The sequence below is a fragment of the Aquarana catesbeiana genome, linkage group LG09 (assembly GCF_042186555.1).
Source record: "Aquarana catesbeiana isolate 2022-GZ linkage group LG09, ASM4218655v1, whole genome shotgun sequence".
Classification (NCBI taxonomy): Eukaryota; Metazoa; Chordata; class Amphibia; order Anura; family Ranidae; genus Aquarana; species Aquarana catesbeiana.
In genome coordinates this window covers 93447237-93459179 of record NC_133332.1, presented here as the reverse complement: position 1 = coordinate 93459179, position 11943 = coordinate 93447237, and the positions used below count along the sequence as shown (strand labels likewise).

At 43.5% G+C, this 11943-nt stretch overlaps 1 protein-coding gene across 4 annotated transcripts in view; it reads left to right on the top strand.

Annotated features, from left to right (window-relative positions):
* The first annotated feature begins 236 nt into the window (after window positions 1-236).
* ZC3H4 (zinc finger CCCH-type containing 4) overlaps window positions 237-11943 on the top strand; it is a 69328-nt gene continuing 57621 nt past the window's right edge. The window contains exon 1 of one of the 4 annotated variants that reach the window (XM_073599003.1): window positions 237-685. In XM_073599003.1, coding sequence (XP_073455104.1) covers window positions 585-685 — 101 coding nt within the window. In that variant the 5' untranslated portion in view covers window positions 237-584. Of the gene's footprint in view, window positions 705-6861; window positions 7266-11943 lie in introns of those variants that run through there. The other 3 variants (XM_073599002.1, XM_073599005.1, XM_073599006.1) reach the window with 3 other exon arrangements.

Below are 11943 nucleotides of genomic sequence, written 5' to 3'. Positions count from 1 at the left end.
AAAGTCACGCCCACCGCACCCAATCCACTTTCCGCCTTCCCTAGTCTCCACCCATCTCCCACTGCCTCATTGGCGAATCTGCCCTCTCACCTCGGGTGCGGCTCCCCCGACCAATCACGTCCCCTCAAACTCACGCCACCACCCACTCTCCGGAAACTTCCTAAGGCTTCCTCCTCCTCCCCTTTCGAAAAAAAAGCGGCGGCCTCGGTTAACCATTGTGACGTAACGAGCAGAGCCGCCTCCTCCTAAGTCCTGCGCGTCCGCCATTTTGAGTCTGTGTCTTCTCACTGCGCCACGATACACGGAATTATCCCCGCTTCCCAGGGACTGACACCCCAAATCCCCCCCGTCCTGCCTCCCCCCTCTCTGTGTTCCTTTCCCGCCTTATACCCTCTCCACTGAGCTCCCTGCCCACCGTCACCACCTGAGGCGAAAGCCAGTAGAGGGGCCGCTGTGGACCCCTCCAAACCGCCCTACAGTTCTAGCTGGGCCCCGCCGTTGTTACAGTGCAAAGCACACCACGTTGGACTCTCATGTGATGTAGCCGCTCACACAAGTGACACTAAGTCCAGTACAGAAAGTTAATGCTTGTTATGGCCGTGGAGGGCACCAGTGTCCATGAATCCTCCTCCCCAACATCAAACCATGAAAATGAACCAAACCTCCTCTTCCTCCCCGCCGAAAGGTCGAGTAATATCCACAGTGTGTGTGTCTAGAGTCACCCTTGTGTCCTCAGGTCTGGAGGGGGCTGGGCTGGGGGGCTTCCACCATCTGGGGGGTCCAGTACAAGGTAAAAAAAGACTGTGCCATCATGTCCTCTGTGTCTGCCAGCACACCCCATGGCCACGGATCTCTGTGTACTAATCTGGGGGCCCCTAGGAGAGCCCCCCAGCCCCTCCGCCTGGGCCTCTGTGTCTGCCAGACAAAGCAAGGCGTAAATGGCTTTGTGCGAATGTCGCTGTGTGTGTGTGAGACCGATGTGTGACCAATGTGCCAATGTTCTGTTCCTGCAATGCTGTTCTAACATCACAAGTCTGTGTTTTCAGAGCCGTTCTTCTGTCCGCAGGTCTTGGGGGGGCGTTCTGAGGGGCCACGGCGACATCCGCTGATAGAACGGGGCGCTACGTGTGTTTTGTGGGGTGTACACCCCAATCCCTCCGATGATAGGTCCAGTCTGTGATCTAATGTGATATTGGATCCTAATGGTGGCCAGGAGATCCCCCCCCAGCCCCCACCGGACCTTAATGTCTACAAAGCACTGGGAGTGTAAAAATGGCCTTTTTTAGGAATGTCGCTGTGTGTGTGTGATAATGTGACGGATGTGTGACCAATGTGTGGCCAAAATGTCAATGTTCTATTCCTACAATGCTGTTCTAACATTCGCAAGTCTGTTTTCAGTTATTCTTGTATCTGCAGGTCTTGGGGGGGCCCCTGGTGGGCGTGTCGAGGGGGGCCACAGTAACATTTATGCAGGTAGAACAGGACTTTGTAGGGGTCCCCGCTGTCCGCACAACCCCCCCCCCCCCCGCTGGTGATTGGTGTCCAGTTTGTGATTTTTTTCGGGGCTGAAATGTAATGAAAATGGCAACTGTGAGATTTGGTATTTTGTATTGTTCTTGTACGGGACGTTTGTGGTGTCAGAAAGTGTGTCTACAGCCAGAATTGTTTTCTTGTTGAAGATGTAGTGAGAAAAGATAATGACTACAACCCCTGTCAGGTTTTACTGCTCTCCAGGACTCCGTTAGAGAGATTTTGCCTTACTTCCTGTCCTGGTGACACCCTTTTGACCAGACAGGAAGTGAGGGGGAAGTCTCCACCTCCTACACAGACAGGCGTAACCCCTGTTTTTAAAGCAAGTAAGGGGATGCTAAGACGCTTGTCCAATTCTTATTGTTTACCTGTTGCAGATTTTCCCCTCACATGGTGGTGTCGCTAGAACAGGAAGTGAGGGGAAGTCTCTGAATTGGAGCCAATGTTAACAGTAAAACCTGACAGAGGTTCTAACTTTCCCCAAACTAGAAAAAAAAATTGCTTATAGATACAACTGACTAATTTCACTCTGCTGCACTGTGGTTTGCACACAGCGTGGATGCATCTGCGATTTTTGTGCGTTTTTAGCCATGGTCCCCATAGACTGTAAGATGGGACATTTTTGCCGCAGTTTCTGAAAGTGCATCAGAAGTCCTACATGCTGCATCTTGGGTGTGCTTTCAGTAAACACAGCAAAAGCGCACAATCTAATATGTCTATGGGACTGAGCCCAGGTTCACACTGATGCGGGTTGGAAATTAGGATGAGCTCAGGTGTGTTCGCAGCCACACATGCAGAGCCCGCCAGAAAGTCGGCACTGCAGAGCGCTAATAAAAGGCAGTGAGACATTTTCCCGATCTCTGCAGCCACGCATTGGGAAATGTCTCACTGCCTGGGATTAGCGCTGTGCCGACTTCCTGGCGGACTCTACACATGCGGTTGCGAACACGCCTGAGCTCATCCTTATTAGAAATCGTGTGAGTTCCAACCGGCAATGCAGTCCGACTTCGGGGGAGATTTGACAGACGTCTGTGCGGGTTCATGCATTCAAATCGCCCCCAGAGTCACCAAAAGTAGTCCAGGAACTACTTTTGGGAATCGATACGGCACCACAAAGTTGGCATCGCACCAATTGGGACGGTGCAATTGCTGGCAATAGCCGCTGATTTGGCATGCGATTTGACATGTTAAATCGGCCCAATGTGAACATGGGCTAACACACACAACAATCGCAGATAACGCTGTGCTGCAGCCTAAGCACAGCAGTGTAAAACTGGCCTTAAGGGTTCACATATATGCGGGGCGGATTCCATTCAGCAGGTCAGGTGCAAATTTTCACGCGTAAATCGCACCTGAATCAGACTAAAAAAAACATACAGGACCCTTTTTTTATTCGCACTGCAACCAGCCCCATTGAAAGCTGGTCTGGTTCACATGTTATCCGAATCAGATGCAGTTCGATTCGCATATATGTGAACCGAGACAAAAGTGTGTCACTATCAGGCAAAACTTTTTTGTTGTTTTGATTTTCAATAGAGTGGGAAGAGTTGGACCCTCTGTGAAGTTTTTGTTCCTGTCTAAGGTAGATTCCCCCCTCTAATTGTACTGCTGACCATTGCCACTGAGAAAGAAAAAGGGGAGATCCAACATTTTGGAGTCGTCCCTAAAACAAGGGGTGAGGGAAAATCGTCCAATCAGGACACTTGTTTCAGGGAAAACTTACTCTACACCCCCCCCCCCCCCTAAAAAAAATGGCTATAGATATACTTTATTGATATATTAACTATCTACTATGATATTGTAGTCTAAGATATCTTGTGTGGTTTGCTGTGTCCTTGTACAGGAAGGTTGGTGTAGTTCTGGCAGACCTTGCTGATTGGAAAGTTTTGTGATCTTATCTGTTGTTGGAAATCTAGTACTGTTGGAAATAATAACATTTCATACCTGAGACTGTTTTGGGAGTTGGAGTAAAGTTTTTAAATTTTCCTTTTGAATGTTTGTAAATATTCTAATCATTCAATGTTGCAGATGAGCAATGATGTCATTTCTGTTGTGGCCTAAGTGGAGGAAACAGTGCTGCATTTGTTGTTAATATTGTACAGGATTTATGTAGTGTGCAGCACTTTATAAAAATAAAAAGGAGACAGTACAGTTACAGGAGGGTTAGGAGGACTCTGATCCTGAGAGCTTACAGTCTAAAAGGGAGGAGAAAGTGATACAAAGTTGTGAGTGATAAGCTGATGGAGAAAGTTAAAGAGGAGCTGCTGACTTTAAATATTAGGGCACTTACCTGTCCGGGAATTCAGCGGTGTCTTCACCCAAGCCAATTTTTCAATCGGCTACCTGGTGCTGGCACCGCCATCCTTACTAAGGGAAACCGGGTGTGAAGCCTTCAAGGCTGGCTTCCTACTTTCCCAGCTGCGGGGAAAGGGGGGGGGGGCAGGCTCCCATAAAAACTGTAGCTGCCGACTTTTAATATTAGGGCACTTACCTGTGCAGGCATCCAGCAGTGTCCTCCCCCAAGCCGATTCTTCAATCGGGTGCTGGCGCCGCCATCTTGACTATGGGAAATGGCACTGAAGCCTTGCGGCTTCACAGCTGGTTTCCTACTGTGCATATGCAAAGTACTGCAATTTGTGAATGGGCCACAGTCTTCTGGGACCTGTTTAGTGTATTGAAGGGAAGACGGGGGGCTAAACTTCCTGGTCAGTTTGTTGTGGCGAACGTGGGAACGGGTACCTGTTAAAATCAGGTACCTGCCCCCCCAAAAGGTGCCAAATGTGGCAGTGGAGGGGGAGGGAGACAAGCGGAACTTCCCGTTTTGGGTGGAGCTCCACTTTATGTTCAGATTTTAGATGAAGGGAGGGATAGGTTTCCCTGAATCCTCTCTAGTATTATTAAGTTTGTTTTGGGAATGACAGCCAAAATATGCTAATACAATGAACTTGTCTGCAAGCAGTTGTGTAGCCCAGATAGGCAGAGCTGCTTCGGTTGGGGACTTGCTCGCTGTTGAATAGGATGTGAAGGCAGGTCTGAGGCTCATAAGCTCTCCAAAATATGTTTTTGTCTATTCATAGCATGGAAGAGACCCTATATGGACACGTGTACAAGTTCCTTATATACAATTGGACTGGGGGTGTTCCAGAAGATTAGTCATTTGGGTTTCTGCTAATTATAGAGAAAACACAATACAACTGATAAAGATGTGCTTATGGGCTCTCAACCTTGACAGAAAAATTCCCTGTCAGGATGTTTGATGGGTTTTGTCCTTTATTCTGCATGGTTGTGGTCACCCTTGGGGTTAAGCAGTTTGTGATGTAATATTGTTGCAATACTGGCAGACATAGAGTATAGGTTGGGTGCCTGTGATTAGCAACTAGCAATTTTCCTCAGCCACATGACTTGGAGTCACTGAAGAGGAAAACAATTAATACTCTTTGTTTTTAACCTTTTCTACACATTTCCACCACAGGACTAAACCTCTCTGTTGATGTGGACTGGGTATAATTTTACAGCTTTCATTTTGCGCTCTTTAGTTATCTCAAGAAGGAGGAATGGCTTGGGAATGGCTCTGATTTGAATCATTTGTTTTAATTGGCTTTGGAGAATACACATTTTCCTGCATTGGAGATCCTCCCTGGGATATGTTGCACAGCTTGAAATTGTTAATTTATGGTCAGGTCACCCGGGTTCATAAATATTGCATTCAATGTCTTGTGCAGTCGCCAGTACAGACCTGTAATTGAGATTATTTAGGAGAAAAGCAGCAGTGGAGCTGTAGCTTTTTGCAACCCACGGTGACTTTATTTTATAATCTGCAAATGAAAAATGACAGCTGGAATCGGGTTGCTATAGGCAACACCTCCACTTTCTTTTTGTTCATTTTGTCATTGTAAAACATGAGGCCTGGTTCACACCTATGCGTTTTTCAGTGCCTTTTCAGTTTTGCAGAAACCCACTACAGTCCATTAAACATGATTTTCTATGGGCCACATTCACATCTGTGCGTTTTTCACTGCTGCGTTTTTTGGAAAGGGTCAGGGACTTTTTTTTGCCCACAGCAGATGTGCCGTGGAAACAGTGCTTGCATTTTTGATATGTTTATGCTGGTTTCTCCTGCAAGACAACAGACACCTCCCAAAAATGCAAAGCGCATAAAAAACGCATGTGAAAATGCATCAACCGCAACCTGCATAGGTGTGAACCAGGCCTAATGGGGTTGATATACTAAAACTGGAGAGTACAACTGGTGCATGGTAGCCAATCCACTACTAAGTTTAGCTTGTTCAATTAAGCTTTGACAGAAAAACCTGGAGCTTGGGTTCATACTGAAGGCGGGTTTGAAATTGCGTGGGTTCAGCTGAATGCGCACAATTTCAAACCCGCATTTCAGTCTGACTTTGGGAGCAATTTCAGAGACATCTGTGCCGGTTCCTGCACAGATGTCTATTGAAATTGTCAAAAGTAGTGCAGGAACTACTTTTGGGAATCTGCAGCTCCTCACAGATTCGGACAGTGCCGTTGCCGGCAATAAGTGTCGATTTGACATGTCAAACTGCCCAATGTGAACGTGGGTGGCAGCTAATTGATTTCTATGCACAGCTGCACCAGATTTTGCACTTTCCAATTTTAGTAAATCAACCCCAATGTCTGTGTGTGCTCGAGACCTTTTATAAGACTTCTGGAACATATTTAATGACAAATTATAAAACGTAATGATGTAATCATCAGAAACAATTAGTAAATGAGCTGTCATTTGTTTGCCCAACACTGCTAAAAACTAATTTCAATCTTGTTACCTGGATTACTGCCCCCCATAATTACTGCGCCCCTCTACTGAAGTTCTCCACTGAACAGTCACTTGATTTTGTCACTTCACCAACATTCTGCATACTGTATATGTGTTCTAAATAAGCAGCTTTATTTTATTAAAATTCCATGAACAAAAAAATCAAACAGTATAAAGTAGAAATCCAACTTTTTCTAGTGGATAAGTTGAAGTCAGTGTCCATGCTTTTGTGTAGATCATTGTACAAGTTTTTTGGTGGTTTGATGAAAACATAGATGTGGGACATTTCCTCATTCACCTATTAGTGCCTGCACAGAAGGAAAACAATTAAACCATTATTTTTCTCCTGATTTTTTTTTTTTTTTCCTCCATGAGTATGATGACATTCCTGCTCATTCATATTAGTAAGGGTTAACCTTGCTCTTCTCGGCTGATTTCAGTGTTTTAAAATGGCAGCGTATGGGTGGGGGAGGGTTTTCTGTTCATCAGAAATGGGGACGTCCTAGGTTTCTTTATGCATGAGTGTCTGGCTTTAATCTCTGTGAGCTCGGATTATTACTCCATGCTACAAACAGATGCCAAATACTTTCCCCCACCCACACCTCATTTTAATAACCTGCTACTCTTGCAGAAGTGAAGCCTCGCCCCTGCCAACTGACCTTTGACCAGTGTCTTGCTTCTCCTTTCTTCTTTAAACCCTCCCCTCTTTTATGAGTTGCAGTTTTTTTTTTTGTTTTTTTTTAAACAAGACCCGGAAAACAAGAACTAAAATTAAAAATTCTGGAATCTTCGTCAAAGTCACTACCTAAACACCTACCTTATTTCAAGCTTAACTACTTTAACAACAACAAAAATTGAATGATTTCCAGTTTGGTGCAATCCCATTCCTATTCCCTCATAGCAGGAAAGCAGGAGCGTAAAAATTTATTACAGTGAAACTGAGAATGTGAGTATTATCACCCCCCCCCCCCCCCCCAAACAAAAATGTATTTTCTCAGCAACACGTTTGTGTGAAATAACCAGTTCTGCATTATCAATGCACACACGCAGTAAGGTCCCGTCTCTCTATCTCTCTCTCTCGCATGCCTACATATCTACTCTCAGAGGTTTTGCTTTCAGATACTACAAATGGTTCTTTCAGCCCATGCAGAAGGAAACATGAGGTAGATGTAAAATGTCACACGGCTTGTCCCTTTGTTATAAACATATATACAAGACTTCCTAATTATTAGTTGGATTTGTTCTAGAACACACTTTATACTTCAAAGGTGTCAAGATTTATATGGTTAATCCTCTGGCGTGGCTGGTCACTATGCTGTGGGGTTGTGCCATTTTTAAATATGACAAATATAATTGTTTCCTTTCTGGAGGGACATAAAGTGATAAAACTGAAATAGACTTTGTGGCTTTGATGTGTAGCTGCAGGTCTTGTGCTTTAACTATCTGTAAACTGGATTATGGAGAAGTTTTTGTATCCTCATAAACATTAGTTGAGTTACCGAAGAATTATGCTGGCCATACACTATACGAAAAATCGACCGAACACATTTTCGAAAAACCAAAGTTCGACTGTGACCGCAAACTATCGTGCCATCATGTAATGACCGATAAATCGTTCAGTGGACAAAAATAATTTTTTGTTAGTATTTTTACATATAGCTAGTGCAGACAGTTCGGACGGGAAACACATTAACCTTGCAATTTATCGTACGTTCGGCAGAAATTTTCCAAACTTGCCGTTTGTTTTTTTTCCACAAAAACATCACAAACGATTATTGATTTGTGCCCATTAACTTGCCGAAAAATGAACAAAGTGTCTATATGATCGATTTTTCGGCCGATTTTTCGTATAGTGTATGGCCAGCATAAGACAACAATTGAGTCAAACATCTAAATAGGTTGTGGAAACAAAACTTTGTAATTGACTATTGCTGGAAACTTTGTCTGAAGCTGAAACTTTTTGGCTGCTTTTTCTTAAGTTTTTCGTTTTTCTATTTATTTTTTTGCTTGTCTATTAAAAAAATCATATAGAATACATTTCTGGTATCTAGAAGTACTATTTCAGTAGTATCTGGCACCAGGAAATGTGTATTATGGAAAATCTTTTCAGTAGGTGATCCTTTGCATAAAAGATCTTTTGCAACACTGACCAGAACTGTCTTGTGTCTGATGGAAAGGCTGGCATAGTTTGCAGTAATTTGCCACAATTGTAAGCAGAACAGTGCATGGTTTACACAGTTAGGCTGGGTTCACATATATGCGAATTGGATGCAGTTTTGCGTGAATGTGACCGGCTCTCAATGGAGCCGGTTCACATATGTTCGGGTTGGCCGCGGTGCGCTTTCAAAAAGGGTCCGGTGCGTTTTTGGGTCCAGTTCAGGTGCAAATTTAGGCAAAAATTCACACCTGAATCGCACCTTGAACCGGTGAACAAAAACGCACCAGACCCCGGATTGCAAGCCTCACATAAACCCGGCCTTAAACATTTAGCTGGAATTTTAAACGTCAAAAAAAAATGGATAAATGGATAATGTTGTTATGGGTGGATGCTTCTGGGCTGAACTGATCGTAGACTTCAGGACTCCTGGGACAAAATCTCTGGTGGGTTTCTAAGTTCTGTCTCACTGATCGTGCTGCGTTCTCTGGAATGTATAATAAATTATGACAAAGCTCTTTTATAATGGCCAGAGTTGGAGGGTTGGGCCTTGGATGTCACCTCTGGGTTGACTCACCAAGAGCCTCATTCACTTTAATGGGATGGCTGGTGATGCGGCAGTGACACAACAAGGTGAGGGACATGGTGGCAGCAGGTGAGTGGATGCCCGCTAACCGGCACTGCCATGATGGATCTGAAATGACAGGTGTTCTTTAAATGTAAGGGCTTATTCTTGCTGGTAGTTAGAATCTTTAATATTTGCAAACACAATGAAGGTTTCCTAATTAGAATAATAAGCGGTCAGATTAGTAAAACAGCGATATCTGAACATAGATTTGCAAAACTATGGGATAAAGGAATATTTCTGAACTTTGGTTTATCTCGTGGTTACTGTGAAATTGTGTGAATGCATTAATGCAGTGCATGTTATCTCAGCTTGCAGAACTTGGATTCATTGAATGAGTTTACCAAAAATGTACATATTGCAGAATATCAGGGTGGATATAAATCAACGGTTTAAAACAAAAAAAATCTGATTTTTTTAATTTAAATCCGATTTTTTTTTTAAATCAAATTTATTTTAATAAAATGCATTTGGAGTAAATATCGATCTAACGATAATTTTCTGTTTAGGATACATTAATAATTTTGTTCAGCATGAAATGGAGCTTAGTTATGTAGCATGAGGCTGTATATTCTGCATAGGAGGTGAGGAGTGATGACTAGGCCTCACTTAGCAACATCCTGGGAGTATTCCAGTCAGGCTTTGGGAGGTATGTGTACACCTATAGCAAGGGTATTATTCAACTTTAGTCAGAGTTGCACAGTTTGTTTTTATTTACAAACATCCCTTACCTGCATAGTAGAGCTGCACTATTCTGGCCAAAATGAGAATCACAATTTTTTTGCTTAGAATAAAAAGATGACATGGTTGTCAGCGACATTAATAATGGCTGATTACATCCAGTTGAGATACAGTTTAATACATAGTAAAAGACAGATGGGATCCTGTGTGTAATACGGTTGTAATCTCTGTTATACATAGAATGTAAGCATCTCTGAATGTTTGTTTTGTATTCTTGTCTTTAATAAAAATTTATTAAAAAAAAAAAAAAAAAGAATAAAAAGATGACGATTCTCCCAACATAATTTTTTTTTTTTAGGAGAGAGAGATTGATTAAGAGAGAGCGAGATTGATTGAGACTCTCAATTAATCTCTCTCTATATCACTTTTTCTCAATCACTCTCAATTTGAGAGTGATTGATTGAGGGAGAGTGATAGAGCGAGAGATTAATTCAGAGAGATTGATTAAGTGAGACTTGATTGAAAGATTAAAAAGCATTTGCTGATTCTAAAGGAAAAAAAAGAAAGTATAGCAGCTCACATTTCATCAGTGCTGCAGCCTGCATCTGCAGTCACGCTTGTGCTGGTGCGCTGTCCCCGAGACCTCTGGGAAGAAGAAACATACCCGACCAATCACATTCTTCTTTGCTGAGTGATCTCAGACGTTTTTCGCTGGCTCCCACGGCTTCCCCTCTGCTCCAAAACAGGGAACAGGCAGCATCCCGGGGACACCATCAATTAGTGCGCGCTTTTCAGCTCACATTCTTACAAAAAATTGCTGGATGGTCAGAATCGCTCAAATCCGGAGTTGCGATCGTGGCATGCGGAGAATCGCGATATTGATTCTCCACGATTAATCGTGCAGCTCTACTGCATAGATAGTTTTTTTTTTTGTAAAGGTGAACATCAATCAAATCCTAAATATTAGTTTAGAGTTTAAACTTATTTTAGGAGTACATGAGACCAGATTATTTCCTGCACTGTGCATTCTGTGGGAAAGGGAATGAATTGCAGCTGCTGTTGTTTTAAATGCTGTCCAGTGTATGTGTGATCTAAAGTGACCTTCAAGTCAAGAATTATCTGCAGTATTTGAGTTAATTATTTGTTTAGTGTATTTACTAGGTACAATAGCTGCTAGCTTGTGTGTGTGTGTGTGTGTGTGGGGTGGGGGGGGGGGTTTGGGGAAAATCAGGGGCTGAGGGGATGGATGCTAAGCATCTTACATGTTGCACCCTAAATACGAGTGTAACATGTTCAGAAAGGGGAACGCAGCCTTTAAGCAGTTATCAGCCCTGCCCAATTTACCTCTGCGGACTAAAGAACACCTTTTCTCCGATATGGACAGAAGAAATTTGGGAGGCATTCTGCAAGGTGGCTAATGTGACAACTCTGCTCCTTCACATAGCACAATGAGTGAGCATTGTCATTTTAGGTTAGGACAAGAAGTGTGCTACTGACAGGATCACCAGGTAAAAATAAAGGGGAAAAAAGCAGCCACCACATCTAAGGACTGGTAAACAGAAAAATTTTACATGTTTAAGCGTTTAGATACACTTTAAAAATAGGTAGGTACAACAGGTCAGCCTGATTTACCAAAGGCAACTGATCCTACTTTTAGGGGCTCCTAGTGTGTCAGTGGTAAAAAGAAATAAAAACCACACACTTTTACTCCTCCTGGAGTTTAGCTTTACCATTATATAGCTGGGAAAAACTTTAGTTTTGAACTTTTCAGAAACGGACAAGTAAAAATTATGATACACATTTAAAGTATATATTGTAGGCCTTATCTTAAAACGAAGCTCCTCCCCACCCCCCCGAAATATTAACAATTTGGCATGTCATATATGGGGGGGGGGGGCAGTTACCTAGTTTTGACAGGTACCTTCTCCAACTTCCGCTCCAGCCGCCTAGGCGGCCTTGGGCAGATGTTCTCCTTTCCCCATCCCTCCTTGCAATCTTCTGGGACACATCACAGGTCCCAGAAGATTGCCTGACCGATGGGTAGGCACTGCGCGACTCGCGCATGCACAGTGCGCAACCCGGCTGTGAAGCCACAAGCTATCCCAGCCGGATGCCCACACTTGCAGTGTTGGCGCCACGGAGAGCTCGAGAGAGAGAGAAGCG